Source organism: Polyodon spathula, chromosome 2, assembly GCF_017654505.1.
Source record: "Polyodon spathula isolate WHYD16114869_AA chromosome 2, ASM1765450v1, whole genome shotgun sequence".
In the NCBI taxonomy this organism is placed as follows: domain Eukaryota; kingdom Metazoa; phylum Chordata; class Actinopteri; order Acipenseriformes; family Polyodontidae; genus Polyodon; species Polyodon spathula.
This window is the reverse complement of record NC_054535.1, coordinates 106,625,050-106,647,819: the sequence shown is the minus strand read 5'-3', so window position 1 is coordinate 106,647,819 and position 22,770 is coordinate 106,625,050. Positions and strand designations below refer to the sequence as shown.

Sequence of the window (22,770 nt, the reverse complement as noted above, 5' to 3'; positions counted from 1 at the left end):
ATTTCATATTTATTTCATATTCATTCATATAGCCCTCTGTGTAATTGTGTAGTCACAATCACAGACTGTGTATGGTGTGATGCAAACATTTCCCACAGAAAAAGGAATACTTATAATGGAAACTGAGAGAAGAACAACTGAATGAACTGAAAATAGGAAAAAGTTGAAAGTTTAATAAATGTGCAAAATGATGTCAAGTCTGCAGGGAGCAGTCAAGGCCAGTTAAATGCAAAGTGACAGCAGTAAGAATCCGTTGTCATGGGGATGAGTAAAAAGGCACGCAGGCCAAGCCTGTGCACAGTACAGTCCCAGTAGCTGTACCCTGCTATAGGAATGCTGCTCTTTTTAATGCTGAGTCAGTCGGCTGCCTCCTGTACAAAGTTGTGCTGCCCAGTCAATAAGCACAGTATTGCTGTTTACACTCAAGATCACAGGCCTGACTGAGAGCCAAACAGAAGAGTGTTTCTGAAGTGTGGTGTCTCTCTACACACTGTATATTAACCTGCAAAACTTCACCTTCAAGTTCCACTCCAAGGAGGCTCGCACAACAAGAAGTCACTGTGTAAATCCCACCTGCAGGTGAAAAAGCTCGTAATGCTTTTAATGCTGGTAACCTGAGGAGAAATATATTGCAGCACATTTCAACTCATTAAATAAGATGCCATGGATGCCATGCCATTGCCTGTTATGCTTAAACACATAAATGGATTGCACCTTTAGGCACCAGAAGCAACTTCCTCAAACATCCTTGGTTATTTGTTTATGTATATTTGGAAAGCCTGTTATTGATTAGGGCTTTTGAGATATGGGGCTCTACAGTATGAGAATGGGTGGGTTCTGTGATTTATCCCTGCATTTAAAAACACAGATAGGAATAAAGATGCTTGACATTAAGTACATTGCTGTAGTCGTGTCATTTCATGCCTCTTTCTGATGCTGTGTTGTATATTTGTGTTTGAATGAAGAGGCTCCTATGGTGTTTGTATGGTTTCCCAGGAAACGTTAGTGCATGATGGTTAGAACGTACTGGTGCTTTTACATGCTTCAGCTCCACGAGAATCACAAGAATGGGTTACCGAATCCAGATTCAACAAACCACCAGACACAAAACCACAAGATAACAATCGTTTTATTAACAAATTCAAAATATTACAGGCACACAAAGAATACTATCATTCTAAACTCGCTTGCTGATTCGCTTGTAAACAATTCCTCCAACGGTCATGGTCTGAAAAAGAAAAAAGACAAAAGAAATGGCTTGAATTGTGTCACAATATTGCGTTCCATGAAGAGAAAAACACAGCAGCCATTGGGACTGACTTCCCTTGGATTAAAGTCTCTTGCAGTCACGTCTCCAGGTATTTGTATGCTTGCAGATCAGGTCCTTTGAAGCCCTTATGTTAAATTCCGCACAGTATCTCTAATTATTATGTGAGCAGGCTGATATGCAGTACACGGATGTTTGGATGTTTTGATGTTTGTTTCTTTGAAAATGTGCAGGACGTAAACCTACTGAAAACCTTGTTGAACTGAAAACATGTAAACAGCTTCACAATGGCAGAGGACATTCACTGATATTATAACCTTACAACTCAGAAAACCTACACACCAGGTATTAATATATTAACACATTGGTGTTGTTAGGCAAATTCCCTTTAACTTTGTATTGAAATCAGAACACTTATAAGTCCCGAAGTGGAAACAAAATGCAAGACGCTGCCCAGGTTCAACAGTGTGCCAGCAGGAGAGCAGGAGAGCAAACCCCATGGGCTGAATGGCATCTTCTCACTCCCTCTTGCTTCAATAGGCTACCCTGCTCACACCCCATGTATTCGCTAAGCTGTGTCTGATAGTTTTTCTTAAATTCCTAATTGTTTTCAGTTGTCATGTTATCTGTGAATGTGTGGATGCTGTTGTTTTTTGGTACCAGTAATATCTATCCTGCTCTGTAATATACATCAGGGTTCCCTTCTCTAAACCTTCCATTTATGTTTACTCTTTGTTTCTTGTCCTGAATCCAATTTTTCCATTTACTCTTCATCTTAACCCATTACTCTTCAGAACTGTGCTCAGATGCACAACTTTCTCAAGAAGGTTTTTTTTTTTTGTCTAATTTTGTTTAGCCTGTTAACCTTAACCATAATCATTACATGCATTTCCACTTGACTTAAACGACTCTGTCACATTCTCCTTGACGCTGCACAGGACGACACTGTTACACCTGCGCAACCTACAACAGTAGAAACACAGGCTTGGTTTGGGGTAGGAGCATCTACTAGAAACCAGAGCAGCATTTCTGAGCCATACAGTATCTTGTATTATTACTCATTACCCAAAGCAGCTGATAGATTTTCTTGGTATTTTAGTTCAGCAGTTCAGGTGTCCTTGGTGTTTGTGTGCCCGGTTGGCAGCGGGTCTGTGATGGTGTGTGCCGCAGGAGGCCCCACTTCCCCGTGTTTAATCAATTCTGAATCCCTGGTGTGGTGCAGCACTTACATTGATGATCTTGTCTCCAGAGATCTCGGTCACAGACTCGATTCCCTTCAGCGACACTTTCAGCTTGTTACCCTCCATCGTCACCACCGTCTGGAAGAGGAAGGATACTGTCAGTGGTAATGTGTGTTACACTGTGTTTGCTGTTTTTCAGGTGCACTTTAAATAGTAAAAAAAAGCAGCACAAATGATTTTTGAATGTACTTTACTCTTTAACTGTTTTGAAGAAGGTGCAAGGACAACATTTCCGAGATGAATACAAAATAGTTTTTAAGGTAGAGAAACAACAGTGAGAGAAAAATAACTCCCTCGGCTGCGTTGTGTCGTGTTAGTTGTATTCAGTCAAAACAGGACCAATGCGGTCATTCCGCAGTTTATTGCAGCTAATGATTGTCAGAATTCAAAGATAACCTTTTTTTTTTCTTTTTTTTTCTTTTTTTGCAAAGAGGTCCCTGAAAACTTAACCTTGTAACACACAGAAGTTTGATCGTCAGGAGACCCTGAGTCTATTTTATGACATCTCTAATGGAATGGTCCAGCAGCAGCAGCTAGCTGAGAAGCACGAGTGCTGCGGAGGGTAGACGTTTGTAACGTGTCGTGTTGTGTGATGCACCACTGTTGCGCACTCTGTCGGTGAGATGATTTTATAAACTCTTGCGGAGTGCAGTGTTGCTGGTCCAAGTCCAGCTTTCGCCCCGTGGTGTGGTCACTCACCTTGACCTTCTCCCCTGTGATGGTCTCCAGCTCGGCCTCCTGCCCCACGGTGAACTCGTTGACCAGCACCTTGTTGCCCGTCGTCACGGTGACCTTGAAGGAGTTTCCATCCTGGACAATCTCGGAGACACTCTTGATGTCCTTGCCCTTCTGGATCAACTCGTCAGTGAGGCCTGGGTGACAGGGGGGTGAAGAGCACAGATGAGATGAGAGCTGTCTTCAACATGTCATGAACTCTAATCTGCCTTTCCTGTTATTCAAGCCAACAAGAAGATTAAATATCCATTAGAAATCCATTAGCATCCTGTCTTTAACATTCAAAAGATGAGAAGGAATGAAATCAGAACAAGCTTTAGTACACTTATTTCTAAAGATGGATTTAGTATCCTGGCCCAAGCTCTGTCTCTTTCTCCTCCTGCTGTCATCCACTTGGTTAGTGGTGTGTCCTGCTTGTGTAATCTGGACAGGCTTGTTTAGGAAACACACTAGCTGCATTTGCAGCCCAGACCTGCTTGCATTGGTACACTGTATACTTTATAGTACAACACCTCTGTTTTATTCCTTCCCTGTTTAATATTGTGTTCTGTGTGTTGCTGTGTAATTTTCTGTTGCTTTTCTGCTTACTGTGTGTCATTATTTATAAGCTTTGCTGTCTAATGTCTTTTTTCTGCCTTAAGACAACTTAAGTTCCCTTATAAAAGTGTTCCATAGCAAAAGTATAGCATAGTATAAAGCATAGTAAAGCATATTAATAAACATGGCAAACCAGGGTAAACTATGGTAAATGCATAGTATAACCCTGGGGAAAGCATGTGAAAACTGCAAAACTGCCATGCAAAAATACCGTGGTAAACTTTTATAACGATTATACCAACAGGGGCAGTTTTAACTTTAAAACCTAGCTAGCAGAACAGCAAGGTTTTCAAAGGTAAGGAGCTGTTCCTAATGTAACAAGGCAGGGCTGTCCAACCTTCAGCTAAAAGAGCCAGACCTGGGACCAGTGACTTCTAATAGAGCCATACAAACACTGTAGCAGTAATGTAACTTACAGTAAGTTTGATTACGTACTGTAGAAGCAAGCAATATAAAAAAGAGATTAAGCAGACTGCACTAGGACACAGCTTCAGTGTTTGTGCCCGTCATTTTATAAACACAGCATTTTGCATTTGAATTCTACCTGCTGCTAGAGTACCAAGGACTTGCTCTTGCAATCTATAAAGAGCCATACTGTGGAGCTCAGTGAGGCATGCATGGCTCCAGAGTTGATTACAAAAGTGAATTTCTATAATTGTCATTTTCCCATGGTTATACTGTGCATTATCTATAGTTTACTATGGTTTGCCATGTTTGTTTTAAATATGCTTTACCGTAGCTCTCTCTCTCTCTCTCTCTCTGCATTACAATGCTTACCTATGCCTTACCATGCTTTCACTGTGTTTTATTACACTTTGCTGTTCTTTTAGTATGAGATGCGCTGGCCAGCCTTGCAATAAGGTAATGCGCTCCAGGGAGACTCACCAATAGCCTTCATGAAGGGCTCGAAGTTCTCATGGGTCTCCAGCTCAAACTTCCCGTTGAAAGCCATTGTGCAGAGCTTCAGGTGCAGGACAGTCAGATGGGAGAGAAAGGAGATGGTGCCGAGGAGGGTCTGAGTGGAGGATTTATAGGTGCTTTCCTGCCGGCTGTGTGATCATTAACAGACCTGGGGGAGGCACCCAGTCTGAGGGATGGGGGGGGGGTCACGAGAGCTGGAGCTCATTGAGTAATGCCTCTTATCAGTCCAGACCCTGGAATAATACAGCATGCAATAACTCAAGGGAACTGGCCAAAAACCATTGCAAACTTTCCACACAGATACACAGCAATCTGCATTTTTGTTATTTCACTATTTGATATTTCATTATTTTGGTTAATTCACACCCTGACGATCAGTAAATTGTAAAAGTTTCTAGTGTTTTACAAATAAAAATGACATAAATCTTTCCCATTTTGCACCTCCTTTACATAGATCTCAAATGTGCAACTTTTGAAAATATATTTAATAGTAAATGTATTTTCATTTTAAACAGACATTCGGTACTACACTAATTAATAAAAACAACCAAAAAACCAAGTTCTCAGCTTTGCTTGGCTTGTCTTTCAGCAAGTCTGCAGCCACTTAATTTCCTGGGTCATTTCAAGTCAGCAGTGTCTTCTGGGTCAAAGCATGTTACTGGCTGGAAGCATCTCAGTCATTACTGGGAGCAGCTGATTGGTTATTGACAGGAAAGAAGCCAAGAGAAAGTGTGGTCCCTGCAGGCCAGGCGTGGGGATGCTCAGTGGAATATCACAGTGTGGAGTTCATATTGCTATCCCAGACCGACAGAGTGGGCTCTTCAAACATAACCGTCTTGCTATTTTTAACTTTTTTTCAGTTTACAGGTAGCACTCAGAACTTCTGCACACCCACGTATTAATCCCTGGAGGTCACCCGGGAGACTCTGGTATTGGAAGGGTGACAGAGTGATTCGGTATGGTTCAGCATTCAGGCCTTGGCTCTGTGGACGGGACCTGTTATTTAAAAATATATATTTATTGGCAGTAAAAATATCAGTGCCCCAGATGAGAGTTAAATAATCTTCCAATTGGAAAAGTTAATTACTATTGATTGTTTTGAAGTCAAGGTGTTGATGAATGGACTTATTGAATACAAAGTAATTCTGAGTACAAGTAACAAGTAACAGCACAGCCCTACTTTCTTTCTCCCCAACTCCAGCCTATCAATGAGAAGGAACCCCTTGATGGTTATATTTCAGATAAATATGATACCTAATAGTCTGCAATCAGCTGTCCTATACATACCGTACAGCTGCAGCTTGGCCAGGTCAGCCTTCTTAATGAGATCTCCTTGTCAGTGGTTTACTACCTGGGTAAACACAGAAACTGATGATCCACTTGCTTCCCAATGACAACATGCATACAAGGCAAAACTCTGCAAGGGTTTGCTTAACTCAAAAATTAGCATGGGGAGCACACCAGCCTGGGGCAACAGACACGAGCCTGCAAAGAATGAACCACCGTGCAAAGTGTACACTTTTTATTTTCTAAAATCAAATCTACTCAGTATGTTCCAGAGCTTCAAATAATGGCAACTATGCTGCAAAAGTAAACTGGGACTGACCTCACAGGTACGTGGATGCAGCGGTTTATCTATTTGAAATTGTTTTTAAATAGCTGGTTAGCATGCCTTTAAAGGGGTACTATCATCAAAATGTATATATATATATATGTAGTATACAACACTGCCTGTTACATCTATTTCATGAAGTGGATTGGGGAGGCATATTAGTGTTGCACTGTGTACTAAAGCCAATGCAGCACAGAGCTAAAAGCGCGCAGTAGACACTATTCTGTTTCAGCTGGTAGGGACAGATGAAATGAGATCATATACCCTGTCGACTTTGCTCTGTAGTGTCACTGCAGGGTGATTATCAGTCAAAGGTCCTGCTGACAATCTGATTAAAGAGTCCTGATAAAATATTTAGCTTCAGATAAGATGTGCTTTGCGAACAATTAAAACAAAGGTCATGGCAATCACATGAGACCTGTTGGGGTCATAGATATCAAACCGACAAGCTGGAAACAAACAGACAAGCTCTCCACCAGACTGTGTGAAGCAATGCTTGTTCAATTTAAACACAAGGGCTGGCTTCACACACCCTGATCAGCACTAATCTTGGACTGTTTGATGTTATTTCAGGTGAGGTAGTCCAAGATTTGTGCTAATTGGGGTCTGTGAAAGATCTTATTGCATTACAAACCTTAGAATTAGCATCCACCAATCAGGAAGCTCCGTTAAATGGATGTATCTGCACCTTAAGGTTTGTTGCCTAACTGGCTCCATGCTGGAAGGCAGTCAGGTGACTTAAAGTTAAATTGAGCTTCATCTCAAATGATGCAATAAGCCATTGCAAATTAAAGATGATCTCCCTTAGAAGTAATCTATTTTCAAATATAAATACATAGCTTTTTATTTTGTTTAAAATATGTTAAACATTTTTCTATGTTTATCCATAGATACGCTGTAGAAAAACCCTCAGTAGTATAATATGTAACAATACTAGAAGAAACCTGGTTAAACCCTTTGACACACTTTACACTGCAAGCCTTTCTCGATGTCTTCAATATCTCTCTGCTCCGACGCTCATTAGCTTGTGTTGCACACACGTTACAGTAGCAGCCACAACAACGCGCTTCCGCTACAGCCTAAATCAATGCAGAAAGAAGCATCAGCAAACTGGCATCCAATCAGATAGCTTTTCCTATAAAATACAATGAAGCCAGTATAAAAGTATCCAAAAATACTGTCCTAGTAAAACTATAAACACAATTGCAGTTGCTGATCCAGTGTGTGCTGTGCACTCTTGTGGTCATAGCTGAGCTGACAAGCGTGTGTCACAGCACCCTCTCAAAAGAATTATCTGGATTGTTCAATTTTATTAGTTTAAAAAATATATATATAAAAAAAAAAATATATATATATATATATATATATATATATATATATATATATATATATATATATAGAGAGAGAGAGAGAGAGAGAGAGAGAGAGAGAGAGAGAGAGAGAGAGAGAGAGAGAGAGAGACACACACACACACACAGTCACAGACAAAAGTATCCAGGTAGGTAAAAAAAAAGAAAACCACAAAGAAAGTGATTTCTATCATTTCTAATTGTTCTATTGAAAGATACACATTAAAGTAGAGATTCAGCTTTATAATAAAACAACCAATTATTACATAACATGCATAACATGAGCAATAACACACAAAAACTAATCGCATACTTTGACAAAAGTTTTTGGGCAATCAACATATTTCGTATGAAACCCATTCGTTGCTAATTATTGACAATTATCGTAATTGAAAAACAACACCTGATGATAATTACAGAATAAATAAATACATAATCATCAAGTGCTGAAAAATAAATTGGACATTTGTGATTCAAAAAAGCAACAAAAATGGTTAAAACTAAAGAGTACAGGAATGATCTCAAAATGGCAGCGACACAACTGAACAAAAAAAGAGAAACTACCAGAAAAATAACAGAAAGACTCTGTTTACTGAAAGCACTGTGTGGGCTATTACTGACAAACACAGGAGAATAGGAACTACTGCAACTAGCTCCAGGTGTGGAAGACCAAGAACGATTGCTGCAAAATCTGTAAGAATTGTTCAAACAGCCCTTCAAAATCCTTGGATTACTGCAAAAGATTTTACACAAGAATTGAAAGAGGATGATCAAGAAATTCATGAGCAAAGATGAATGTCATGAGCGAAAACCAACATGCAAACACAAAAGAGAGCGATTGGAGTTTTCCATTGAATTCTTGAAGGCGTCTGATGATTTCTTGAACCAAATTTTATGGTCAGACAAATCCAAAATATAACATTTTTTCATCAATAAACCAACAATATGTTTGGAGGAAAAGAGGAGAAGAATTAAAAAAAAAGTTGATCATGCCCAGTGTTAAACATGGTGGAGGTTGTGTGATGGAACGGACTTGTTTTTCTCTCTCAGGCACTGGCTACCTTTGTATTGTAGAAGGATCAATGAATGCTGTAAAATATTTTGCACTCTCATTTGTTACCCTGTGCTAGAAGGCTTATTGGACGGTTTGTATTCTACAAAAGTATTTCTGAAAAAAGGAAGATTACAGTTATGGATTGACCATCTCAGTCCCCAGACTTGAATCCCATTGAGATGTTGTGGATTGACTTGAAGGCTGCTGTTGCAAAAAGGAAACCAAAGTCTATTGCAGAACGCAAAGCTGTATGTGTGAAGAATGGGCAAAAATATCTCCGGGAAGATGCCAGGAACTGGTTTCAAAATACAAAAAAAAGAGACTGCAAGCTATAAAGGAAGCAAAGGGCGGTCACACAAAATACTAAAGCAAGGGAGCCGAAATACTTTTGTCAAAGTATGAAATGAGTTTTTGTGTGTTATTGTTCATGTTATGCATGTTATGTAATAATTGGTTGTTTTATTATTAAGCTGAATCTTTACTTTAATGTGTATCTTTCAATAGAACAATTAAAAATGATAGAACTCACTTTCTTTGTGGATACCTTTGTCTGTGACTGTATATATTTGTTTTTTTACTTGTGATTGATGTTGAAGTTACAGGTTATGTAATGTGCATCATTCAAATTCATGGTTTGGGTTATTTACCCTTTTAAACAGTAGGAGATATAAAAATATATTGCATTTTCTACTACCACAGATTATTGCTGTATATATTTTTAAATAGTACATGTATTTATAGTAACCACAGAAAAGTACATTTGGTCTCCTAAACTGTAAATAGTTTGTATTTTGTCTGTTTATTCCAATACTTTGGAGAGAAAAAAAATCACAAATAATAACAATATTGGGGGGGGGGGGGTACTACAGAGCATCAAAGGACAGAACATGCCCCCCCCCCCTCCCTCCCCGTGTTAGTAACTTTGACACTGTTTAGCTAGGAGTGCACATGTCATGGCAACGCCCATTCTGAATGGGGCTGCTAACCTGGTACAGGTTTAAAGAGCTCAGTGAACTTTGTGATTTGCTTGAGTCGTGGTAAGTAGTAAAACCTGAAGTTAGTCAGAGCTATTAGAAACAACATGATACGACCGCTATGAAATAATAAAAAAGGTTGCAACACTGACTAGTGTTCATAGAAAGCAAAGATTAGAATTTTATCAACACAGTTAAGTGTACGATATGCAGAAACACATTGTATTAAACACATCAGAACATGAGACATTTACGAACGAGATAAAGCCATTCGGACCACTGAGCTCATCTGGTTCCTATTAGCTGATTGATCTCATAACTTTGTCAAGTTGAGTCTTAAAGAATCTAAGTGATTCTGCCTTGAACAACATGACAAGTCGCTCATTCCAGTCCCTCGCCCCTCTCTGTGTGAACATGTCTCCTGTCCTAAGTCTGTCTCCTTTCTTCCTTCAAGTTCAAGATTGCCAAGACGAACAATTGAGCATTAATCACACAACACTGATACATCTTTTAAGAATTCTATCGAAAAGTAGAAAAAAAGATTAGTATCACAATAGAATAAATGTTTCAGCAATCAATAACATTCAGATAGTCTCTCAGCTTCAGTGTAAATATTGTCTATAATTTGTGTTTCTGTAGGAAATAGTAAAGCTCTTAAATCAGTAAACAAATAATATAAATATGTATGCAAGTACGATAAAGGTGTGAGTCAGTAAATATTTTAATATAAATCTCAGTGAATTCTGAATCGTAATGGATTCTTTATCAATTTGTTGTTAATATATATTTAAATTAGAATCCACAGTATATAAATTTAACTCATATAATGTGTTCTTATTTATTCCAGCACCTTTACTCCATTTCTTCAGATTGCTATATTATTGTCACTCTGTGCACTTGTTAGATTGCTCATAAGATATTATTTCAGCACCTTTGTTAATTGAACATACAGCCTAGATTTGGTACATGCATTTCACACCAACCTTTCTGCAATTATACATTTATTACATTCTCCAAGTATGTTCTCTGTAGCTCTTTTCTATCCTTTTAGTTTAATGGAGAATACTCCATTCATGTCGCAGCGCTGGTCCCTTGTGTAACAACTTGGTTTGGTGATGTCTCTCCAGGCCTTTGTTTAATGAAAGCTCTCCTTCACACAGAAATTACCAGTCCGGCAGGCCAGATCAGTTTGGAATTGATTCACCAATTGTTAACTTTCCTTTTCTTCACTGGCGATCCAGGTTAATATAATTCCTTTTTAAGTCCTTTAATTAGGTTTTCTTCCAAGTTTATTGAATTAATTGGGGTGTTTAACTGGAGTTAATGGAGAAGGTGTTTTCAGTTGGCGCTCACTCTCTCTGTCTGACTGAGACAATCCCAAGACTGCTCTTTCTATAACCTTGGGCTTGTTTTTCAAACATACACACAAATCATATTCCCTCAACAACAAGATTGGGATCCCATTTCATCGGGAAACTCGAGGGGGTCACCCGGTTAAGCAGAGGGCCTCAAGTTGCCTGTTTCCATGGTGACAAGGCCAGCTTAGTCACTAAATCAATTCCTTGTTACAATTTCAGACTGCTGGAGCAATTAAAAATCAGTTTAACCTTTTATCTATTTTTATGGTCCTACAATCTCCTGCTTCTGCCATCAACAATTGGCAGTGTTAATCACATTGACTCATTGGGCACAATAATGGGTCAAATTATCTCCCTATTGTGGATGTTCAAAGTTTCAAATAATAATAATAATAATAATAATAATAATAAGAATAAATAAGAAGAAGAAGAAGAAGAAGAAGAAGAAGAAGAAGAAGAAGAAGAAGAAGAAGAAGAAGTTGTTCCCTATTGTATTGTTCTCTATATACATGTATATAAATATGATTATATTTGGCCTAAACTACTGTCAGATGCTGTTAATATGTATGAGTGGCCTCTGTGATGTTTTGCCATTATGGTTATTTACAGTTTATGGCGGTCTAAACACGTAGTTGGCAGGTTTCGTGTGTTTTTCCTGCAGCGCAGTTTGGAGTAGATCCTTCTGTGAGGTCTTTGTCATTCACCTTCTTAGGTCCTTGATCATGGGGCTCTCCTCTCCTTATCTCTTTCAAGCGCAGTCTCAGAGTTTGGATTGCATTTTTTGTGTAGTTCTTCGCTGTGTAGTACTTACTGTGTTTGATCTCTTCTTGCTCCGGTCCTCGCTTATGCGGCTCCCCTTCTTTCACTTCTTTATTGGTTTTACATCATTATCCATGACAGGTGTTTCATGCAACTCTGTTGTTGAGGTAGATTTTCGTTATGGGTGTTTTATCTTAAAGAATGACATCTTTCTTTAGACTCATCGTTTTCAGTTGTTGTGGGGTGGGTGGACTTATTCAGTTTGCCTCCTTCAGTCCTTCAGGTCGACTCCAGGACGTTGTTCTCATGTATGGTAGATCCATTTCTCACTGTTGTTTCATCCACGACTGGTTCAGGTTTCGAGCTCTCCACTTGGGCATACAGTATATTGGTCTTCAGGTCAATGCTGGGATAGATGGATTAAAAGCATTTGTTGAAATGTGATCTTTGGTCTGATTCGGCACTTTGGGTTGAGGGTTTTGTCTCAGTATACTGTGAACTCTTGGGTGGTCTGAACTCCTCTATGGTCCTTGTGACAGGGTGAAGGTGTTTAGGAGTGAAGTTTGGCCTCCTGACAGACGGAGGTGCTCAAAATGGAACTGACATTAGGTCTACAGTCTGGTTGCAGTGGCCATCTTGATGAGGGCAGCTACACGAGTGCTCCAAGTTCCACTCCATCAACTCCATGGTTCAGCAATTAACCAATCTGCTACAGACTGGCTGGGGATAGATTGATGGGTCGGAGTCTGGTGTATATTGGGAACTGTGTTAGCCAGTAGGATTGAGTTCCTTGTGGGAACGGCAGTGTGAAGGGGACAGCTCAGCCTTTTGTTTACACAGATATCTAACATGTTTTTCTTTTTTAAACCAGGACTGGTAGTCAGGAGTACGTGTGACCAGGGATGGAAAAGGACTACTAGTGATCGTACCAAATACAAATATGTAAACACAGGTATACTGTAATCATGATTTATTTGTATAATGAATGGAATTTACTTTCTGTATAAAAAATGAAATATTAAAAAGAACATTTAACAATAACAAAATATACTTAAATGCAACTGGGATATTAAGAAACATAAACAACACATTAATACACAGATGAATAAAAGATCACTGCTAAGGAGTTTTTATTTGGAGGTTGTGAACCAGTACTTTTGCTTCTTACAGCGCTGTTAACGATGAAACAGACAGTAACAGTTAGTATGGGGGAGATTCACAAAGATTTGTATTCTACAGTTTTTATTCTTGATCTGAATGAGAAACAAAAAACATGTTAGTCTCAAAATGCTTTTGAGTAAAAGGTCATCTGAATTTTCTCCATATTTACTTCAGCCTTTAACTCCTACTTTTTGAAAAGTGAAAAAAATATCCTGGTTGGGTGCTGACATGCCAACGTGGCGTAAGAGTACAACACAAGGTTTGAAACTCTTTCTGCGTGGAGCTCTTCTGAACAGAAATCGCTGCTTTACGTGCACTATAACTGTAGCGGCTTTCACCCTGCTCTGCACTGGTGTAATGTCTTTTCACTGCATTCAACTAAAGCTGCAGATGCACACAGACATGAAAGACAAGCTGGCAATACCTAATTAGATATCTGCTTTCCAGAAATTGTTGTGGTCTTTCCTAAATTATAATGCTTGTTGTTGCTCTGTTACGTTAGTTATAACCATTTTTTTGTTTCCTTAATTGGCATGCTTCCACTGCCATGAATAAATGCTAGGCCTCAATCTAAAACAAAAACTTCAACAAGGACCAGCAAGGAGTGAAAACAGGACCAAACCTATACAAAGATAGGGAAACAAGCAAGACACGTTTTAAACAGAGTAAATCATAGACTAACAGGGCAGTCTCACTAAAAACACAGGCAGATCCCACTGTCTGCAACATCAGTGGGACCATGTGCAGCATTTTTTCTTTGAACTGGAAGTTTTATAAGAGTTCACCACAGTAATTTCCTGTTTTTTCCACGGTTAAACTATTCATTAATATAGTATAAACATGGCTTGTCATGTTTTTTAAAATTCTTTACCATACTTACTGTATGCTCTACCATGCTTTCACTATGCTTTATTACCAGTGTTGGGGAGTAACACATGACATGCAATGCATTACTGTAATCTGATTAAGGTAGCATGCAGCTTCTATTGGTGGAGGACCCCAAGCTCAGAAAGGGGTTGGTGTTTGCTGTTAAGGGTGCTGGGGGATGATTGATGAGCCCTCAGTCTGTCATTTAGTTGATGCTGTCGAACAGCGGGGTGATGGTGCCGTCCTTCCACTCAATCAGGATCTCGCCATGCTGCAGGGAGGGGGAGCGGGATGGAGGGGGGTAGCGTCTGCACATGCTGGCAGGACGCTGGGTTAGGGGTGCCCTCTCATCTGGGTCCCCAGCAACTGGCCTGCACACATTGCCAGCCCCATAGGGCTTTGAAACCAACAGCAACTTCTTCTTTCTGGAAAGTCAGTGGCAGTGCAATGGTTAATGTTAACAGTATCGTATAATTATACAGCACGTCCCATGAGTCAAACTCCATAGGCATAAACGGTAATACTGTCTCTCTCTGTTTCTTTCAGGGGTGAAATGTCTTTAAGCAAAAAAGAAGACAAATGCAGACTCATTTGTCATTTAGCAGACGCTTTTATCCAAAGCGACTTAGAGACTAGGAGGTGGACTATGCTTCATCCATAACTGCTGCTGCACAGTCACTTACAAAAGGGCCTCAGTTTTATGTCTCATCCAAAGGACGATGCAAGTAAGACTCCTGTTGCATAGCAGTTTCACCCAATCCAGGCTCTCCTAGAATTCTGATTAGCCAGTGTATAGGAAACAAGCTCAGGTGAGTCTTTCTAAACTCAGGACTGCATCATGCTATGCAACGAAGGAGTCTCACTGTTTTCATGTGTGGTGCAGATAGTTCGCAGGGTGTGGCACTGCATGTAAAGCTGTGTTATACCTGTTCCAAGGGTACTCACCTGTTGTAGTGGATGTTGAGAGAGAGTATAGTCAGCCCCAGAATCAGAGCCAAGGAACTCAGAACCAGCATGGCAACCTTCCAGCTCATCCCTACAGATTGAAGAAATTATACATCTGACACTAAGCCCCTATTGTTTTCTACAGAGGTCTGCCATTCTGTTATTACTCAATAAAAAAATGGCAAATAAAACACTAATTAATGAAACTTGTTTTCATGGACGCTAGGGAAAAGTTGTAGTATAATGGAGTCCTGACAGAGGCTGAGCCCCGAGGCAGGGTGGTGAGAGTCAGTTGTGCACAGAGGCTGGACTGCACCTCAGCATATAATCAGTAAAGAAGACAATTACACAATACAAATAAGTAATTTGGTTATTATTAAAACCACAAAAAAAGAACCATTTGACTACTATCCAACTTTTGCAATTCAAACTAAATTCAATTTATAACCAAAATAGTTGTGTTTCTCGTTTATTTTACACATTTTATAATGCTCTTGAGATTTATAGTCACAGAGACCCTCAGTAAAAAAATTGTAAAAATCTACTTGTAATTCCAAATCCAAAGGCAAGATACTGTAATGAATTGACATCTCAGCCAATCGATATGAATGGAAAGGCAAGGGCTGGACCTGAACTGCAAACCATTCAGTTAAAAAACAAACATCGTATCGAGAGGGAAGGGCTGGACACACACTGATAACCTCGCGGATCAAAGACAAACATCGTACCATTCAACTGAAGAGCAAGCTCTGTATCGAGAGGGAAGGGCTGGACACACACTGATAACCTCACGGATCAAAGACAAACATCGTACCATTCAACTGAAGAGCAAGCTCTGTATCGAGAGGGAAGGGCTGGACACACACTGATAACCTCACAGATCAAAGACAAACATCATACCATTCAACTGAAGAGCAAGCTCTGTATCGAGAGGGAAGGGCTGGACACACACTGATAACCTCACAGATCAAAGACAAACATCGTACCATTCAACTGAAGAGCAAGCTCTGTATCGAGAGGGAAGGGCTGGACACACACTGATAACCTCACAGATCAAAGACAAACATCATACCATTCAACTGAACAGCAAGCTCTGTATCGAGAGGGAAGGGCTGGACACACACTGATAACCTCCTGGATCAAAGACAAACATCGTACCATTCAACTGAAGAGCAAGCTCTGTATTGAGAGGGAAGGGCTGGACACACACTGATAACCTCACAGATCAAAGACAAACATCGTACCATTCAACTGAAGAGCAAGCTCTGTATCGAGAGGGAAGGGCTGGACACACACTGATAACCTCACAGATCAAAGACAAACATCGTACCATTCAACTGAACAGCAAGCTCTGTATCGAGAGGGAAGGGCTGGACACACACTGATAACCTCGCGGATCAAAGACAAACATCGTACCATTCAACTGAAGAGCAAGCTCTGTATCGAGAGGGAAGGGCTGGACACACACTGATAACCTCACAGATCAAAGACAAACATCGTACCATTCAACTGAAGAGCAAGCTCTGTATCGAGAGGGAAGGGCTGGACACACACTGATAACCTCCTGGATCAAAGACAAACATCGTACCATTCAACTGAAGAGCAAGCTCTGTATCGAGAGGGAAGGGCTGGACACACACTGATAACCTCCTGGATCAAAGACAAACATCGTACCATTCAACTGAAGAGCAAGCTCTGTATCGAGAGGGAAGGGCTGGACACACACTGATAACCTCCTGGATCAAAGACAAACATCGTACCATTCAACTGAAGAGCAAGCTCTGTATTGAGAGGGAAGGGCTGGACACACACTGATAACCTCCTGGATCAAAGACAAACATCGTGCCATTCAACTGAAGAGCAAGCTCTGTATTGAGAGGGAAGGGCTGGACACACACTGATAACCTCGCGGATCAAAGACAAACATCGTACCATTCAACTGAACAGCAAGCTCTGTATCGAGAGGGAAGGGCTGGACACACACTGATAACCTCGCGGATCAAAGACAAACATCGTACCATTCAACTGAAGAGCAAGCTCTGTATCGAGAGGGAAGGGCTGGACACACACTGATAACCTCACAGATCAAAGACAAACATCGTACCATTCAACTGAAGAGCAAGCTCTGTATCGAGAGGGAAGGGCTGGACACACACTGATAACCTCACAGATCAAAGACAAACATCGTACCATTCAACTGAACAGCAAGCTCTATATCGAGAGGGAAGGGCTGGACACACACTGATAACCTCACAGATCAAAGACAAACATCATACCATTCAACTGAAGAGCAAGCTCTGTATCGAGAGGGAAGGGCTGGACACACACTGATAACCTCACAGATCAAAGACAAACATCATACCATTCAACTGAACAGCAAGCTCTATATCGAGAGGGAAGGGCTGGACACACACTGATAACCTCACAGATCAAAGACAAACATCATACCATTCAACTGAACAGCAAGCTCTGTATCGAGAGGGAAGGGCTGGACACACACTGATAACCTCCTGGATCAAAGACAAACATCGTACCATTCAACTGAAGAGCAAGCTCTGTATTGAGAGGGAAGGGCTGGACACACACTGATAACCTCGCGGATCAAAGACAAACATCGTACCATTCAACTGAAGAGCAAGCTCTGTATCGAGAGGGAAGGGCTGGACACACACTGATAACCTCACAGATCAAAGACAAACATCGTACCATTCAACTGAAGAGCAAGCTCTGTATTGAGAGGGAAGGGCTGGACACACACTGATAACCTCACAGATCAAAGACAAACATCGTACCATTCAACTGAACAGCAAGCTCTATATCGAGAGGGAAGGGCTGGACACACACTGATAACCTCACAGATCAAAGACAAACATCGTACCATTCAACTGAAGAGCAAGCTCTGTATCGAGAGGGAAGGGCTGGACACACACTGATAACCTCACAGATCAAAGACAAACATCGTACCATTCAACTGAAGAGCAAGCTCTGTATCGAGAGGGAAGGGCTGGACACACACTGATAACCTCACAGATCAAAGACAAACATCATACCATTCAACTGAACAGCAAGCTCTATATCGAGAGGGAAGGGCTGGACACACACTGATAACCTCACAGATCAAAGACAAACATCATACCATTCAACTGAACAGCAAGCTCTATATCGAGAGGGAAGGGCTGGACACACACTGATAACCTCACAGATCAAAGACAAACATCGTACCATTCAACTGAAGAGCAAGCTCTGTATCGAGAGGGAAGGGCTGGACACACACTGATAACCTCACAGATCAAAGACAAACATCGTACCATTCAACTGAACAGCAAGCTCTGTATCGAGAGGGAAGGGCTGGACACACACTGATAACCTCACAGATCAAAGACAAACATCGTACCATTCAACTGAACAGCAAGCTCTGTATCGAGAGGGAAGGGCTGGACACACACTGATAACCTCACAGATCAAAGACAAACATCGTGCCATTCAACTGATCAGCAAGCTCTGTATCGAGAAGGAAGGGCTGGACACACACTGATAACCTCACAGATCAAAGACAAACATCGTGCCATTCAACTGATCAGCAAGCTCTGTATCGAGAAGGAAGGGCTGGACACACACTGATAACCTCACAGATCAAAGACAAACATCGTACCATTCAACTGAACAGCAAGCTCTGTATCGAGAGGGAAGGGCTGGACACACACTGATAACCTCGCGGATCAAAGACAAACATCGTGCCATTCAACTGAAGAGCAAGCTCTGTATTGAGAGGGAAGGGCTGGACACACACTGATAACCTCACAGATCAAAGACAAACATCGTACCATTCAACTGAAGAGCAAGCTCTGTATCGAGAGGGAAGCGCTGGACACACACTGATAACCTCGCGGATGAAAGACAAACATTGTGCCATTCAACTGAAGAGCAAGCTCTGTATTGAGAGGGAAGGGCTGGACACACACTGATAACCTCACAGATCAAAGACAAACATCGTACCATTCAACTGAAGAGCAAGCTCTGTATCAAGAGGGAAAGGCTGGACACACACTGATAACCTCGCGGATCAAAGACAAACATCGTACCATTCAACTGAAGAGCAAGCTCTGTATCGAGAGGGAAAGGCAGGTCAGTGTTCTTATCAGCCGCCAGGAGAAGATGCATTACAATATCAAGAACCATACTTGTGTCCTGAATCTGATGACACTCTTGGTACAGTACATAAAGGTGGTTCAATTATGTTTTGACACCCACCATCATTCAGGCTGATGAAAGGCTTCTCTGTCCTCTGTGTGCCTGTGCTCACACCCTGGGCACTGGGGAGAGTGGAGTCAGGCTCTTTTATGAATAGGTTCGTTGCTGCTGTCTCAGCTTTCATTGTATTTACAAATGCAGCTTCTGAAAATAAAAAGATGATTAAAAAAAAAAAAGAAATATAAACAAGAAAATCTAGATGAGATGTCATGACATGAATTTACAACATAGGTCATGAAGACACTCTCAGCCAATCAAAACACCAGATTTCAGAACATTCCAGTACACCTTATTTTGCCAAAAGTGTCATCTCGTTCACTGTAGACTACCAGCTGACAAATGGATGCATCATATATATATTTTTAAATTAATATATGATTTATTAATGTTGGATACAGCTGGTCCAGTCTCCTATGGTATAAAAGTGATGTCTTGTTTCACACTTTGGGTTCAGCTTCACTCCGCAGTCTCCCTGCCCACCCCAAGCACTAATGAAAAGGCTCTTCTACCATAACACACAGGGTTAGCTCTTGCGGTCAGCTCATGAACTAAGATCTTGCAATTTAACTGCCAAGGAAGCTGTGGGTTTGAGTTCATATTCAGATCAAACATTCCACTCTCTCGCACCTCAGAACACAATGGAGAGCCAATCTCACCCAACCATTCAGCCTCACTGACGTTACTGGAAGTGAGAATCAATCTGAAGTGAAATGCATGCTGAAATATATCATGTCGAGTGTTACTGGAAAAAATGAACAGGTGAATGAATGAATGCACGATTACTAAGATGCATGATTACTGAGGAGAGTATTCTATGACACACTCTCCATGAGTGACGCTGCAGTGTTGGCTCTTACTCTGCAGGGTCAATGTCAGTTGCTCCACCCTTTCTGTCGGACCCTCATGCTTCCAGGTTGGGGGCTTGGCTGCCTCCGCGCACACAGTCCCGTTATGCATCGTCCTCCACTTGCTGGGCTTACCCCTTTCCTTGGAGAGAAAGACCTTGGAGGAGCCCTGCTTGGTGCTCAGGTGCAGCCCCTGCCCCTGGATAGTAAGGTGACCCTTCTTCGAGCAGCTCCAGCCCTGGTTCTCCCCCTCCCTGCATGCCTGGAGCCTGACCATCTCGTGTTCCTTAGCTCTGGCGGCAGTCAGGCACTCCTTGGTCTTCAGACTGATCAGCGACTGTGAGTTGGCTTGCCAGTCCCATTTCTGCAGCTCAGACTCAGGGCTGCACTCAGCCAAGGCCACCCTGCCCTTCCCCGGGATCAGCTGGATGCATTTGCCCAGGTGGTCATTTCTGATGACAAAACTCAAACTGTCTGACAGTTAAAAGGGAACCGAAAGTCAGTACGACCCTTATAAAAGTCTACCACTGTAAATTTGCACAGTAATGTTATAGCTTTCTCTGGCTATTACTATGAATTTACCATAGTTTGCCATGTTTTTTAATGTGCTATACCTTACCTCTCTTGGTTTTATAATGTTTGCCCATTGTTTTCACTATGCTTTTGCTCAGGTCATCAAGAGCTCCTTGAGTCGGAAGGGTGATTTACAGTAACCTGATACAGACGTTCAAAAGCTTGGTTATCCAAGCATGGGCTAAATGGAAGAGCTGAGAGAAAGAAGAACGATGTCTTCCGTATGTTTGTTTGCTTCGAGTTGCAACTTGTCCATCCAGCCTGTGTTAAAACATGACTATACACTCCTGAAATACCTGTATCTCCAACTGTTCCAAGACATGGTATTTGCATAACTCACAGGTAGTTAATTGCACTGTTTTTTCCAACCACACCCATACACACCACACAGTCTCAGAGATTTAAGCAAACCTGTACATTTTTTTGTGCATTACCTAATAATAATAATAATAATAATAATAATAATATGGTAATAGCAGTAGCTGATAGCAAGGAAACTTGTTCTTTTTAAATCAAGGTGCTGCTTTTTGTTTTATATTTCATAACAATTACGTATTTTGCAAATTAACAACAAACAGAAAAGCATTAAGCATGTACAAACAGAGCTCTTTCTGAACATTACTGGTAAAAACTCCTCCGATCTATTATAAGTGTATAAGGATACAGAGCACACAATTTCTTTAAAAAAGGAAACGACAGGAATTCAAACCCACTATTTTCCACCTCTCTGTTTCATAGCTGAAGCTATAACTGAAGAATCTGATATGAATCAGCACATCCCTCTTACCAGAGTCTTACACACTGAGGGTGCTGAAGTCTCATCAAATTACGCTGTTTTTTATTTCAGGCAACAAGAGCTTGTTTTCAATTTGACAACACCTTTATATTTCTAGTATGATTATATAATAAGGTTTTATTGGTTAATCTGTAAAATAAATATTCCACACAATTTTGAAAAAAGCAAAGGCCGAGCTGTCTTTATAAAAAGCACTAAAATGTTCCTTTACACTGAAACAATTGTTTAAATGAAATTGCCAAAAGTGTATGAAATGTCACTATATATCTCTGAGCATTAGTGCAATTGTCCATTTTACTAAAAGCTTTCTCTCTGGAGATAGGGGGCTGTCTACTCTCAATGTACTGAGTTGCAGATCTACCAAAAGATGGCGCTAAAGAGCTCATGTGCTTAGCTTCAGCGAATCTCTTTGCAAGCCAAATGATTCAGACGGTTCAGTGGTTCAGGAGGCTTCACTTTTCCCAGCACTGAGAACCCTCTTGAGCTGGATCGATCAATATGGAAATGATCCAACCGAACACATGCTTGCAATATTGTTTTACTAAAATTCACACACGACGTTAAAGCAATTATAAAACAAATGAAATCGTGTGTATAAAGACCTTTATATTACTAAATGATTGTATTGAGGTTTGTTCTCTCTCTCTCTCTCTCTCTCTCTCTCGCTCTCTCGCTCTCTGTATTATGAGCACTGGTAGTTTAATATGTTATTGTTTTTTGTTTGTTTCATACTTATCTGTGTAAATATGTGTTGTTTTGTCATTTAAAAAAAAAACATACACAACTACTGCGTCTAAGACATTGCACTATATGCTGTAACAGTAGCTGTCACCTCTCACACAGTACAAACGTTGTTGAAGAAAAGCCTTTTTATTTTAGTTTAATAACTAAGTTAAATGCATACTAAAGGTGTTTGTCTTAACTTACCTCTAATTACGAAAAGCTGCAGTAAAAGACTTACAAGCTGCAGATTACTCTCCATGGCTGCAAAAGCAGGTCTCCAGGCAACGGCGGCAGAATAGAGCAAGAAAAACTAATGCGCAGGGAATTCATCAAACTGTAAAACCTGCGCTGTAAACACGCAACGCAAGTAACTGAACAGTATTTAAAATAAGACGCTGGCTTACTTTAACGTTGTGTGTTTTTTGTTTTGTTTTTCACGAACGTCTTGTTCAAGTCAGAGTTCTTTCTTTGCACTGCAGGAGGTCGCGTCACACAGCCCTCCCCTGCGTCCAATCTTCAAGTGAATACACGTTCTACCAGACAAAGAACAAAAGCTTACTTGTGTTAGTTCTGGTAACTCAAATCAAACACATCATGCAGTGAGGGCGATATGACAAACACGTTCATTTTTTATGAGCAAAATGTTTTATTTTGTTTTGGGTGTTTTTTGTTTTTTTTATGTTTACATATAAGTAAAATAATAAAATCAAAATCCGAGAAAACATCTGGTAAGGAAGAATCT

The 22,770-nt window shown here is 40.6% G+C and overlaps 2 protein-coding genes across 2 annotated transcripts; both read right to left on the bottom strand.

The window, feature by feature from the left end:
- Positions 1-974: 974 nt before the first annotated feature.
- Positions 975-4,812, bottom strand: LOC121328704 (fatty acid-binding protein, liver-type-like). Its single transcript, XM_041273680.1, has 4 exons — positions 4,726-4,812; positions 3,208-3,380; positions 2,497-2,586; positions 975-1,228 (listed from the first exon to the last, which is right to left on the bottom strand). The coding sequence occupies exons 1-4, from the start codon at positions 4,790-4,792 to the stop codon at positions 1,178-1,180; spliced, it is 381 nt and encodes a 126-aa protein (XP_041129614.1). The 5' UTR covers positions 4,793-4,812; the 3' UTR covers positions 975-1,177.
- An 8,093-nt stretch (positions 4,813-12,905) lies between these two features.
- LOC121306801 lies at positions 12,906-22,543 on the bottom strand. The gene is made up of 5 exons (XM_041238732.1): positions 22,233-22,543; positions 19,949-20,410; positions 19,092-19,235; positions 14,841-14,931; positions 12,906-14,320 (listed from the first exon to the last, which is right to left on the bottom strand). Exons 1-5 carry the CDS (start codon positions 22,285-22,287, stop codon positions 14,101-14,103), a joined length of 972 nt encoding a protein of 323 aa, XP_041094666.1. The 5' UTR covers positions 22,288-22,543; the 3' UTR covers positions 12,906-14,100.
- Between the last annotated feature and the right edge of the window lie 227 nt (positions 22,544-22,770).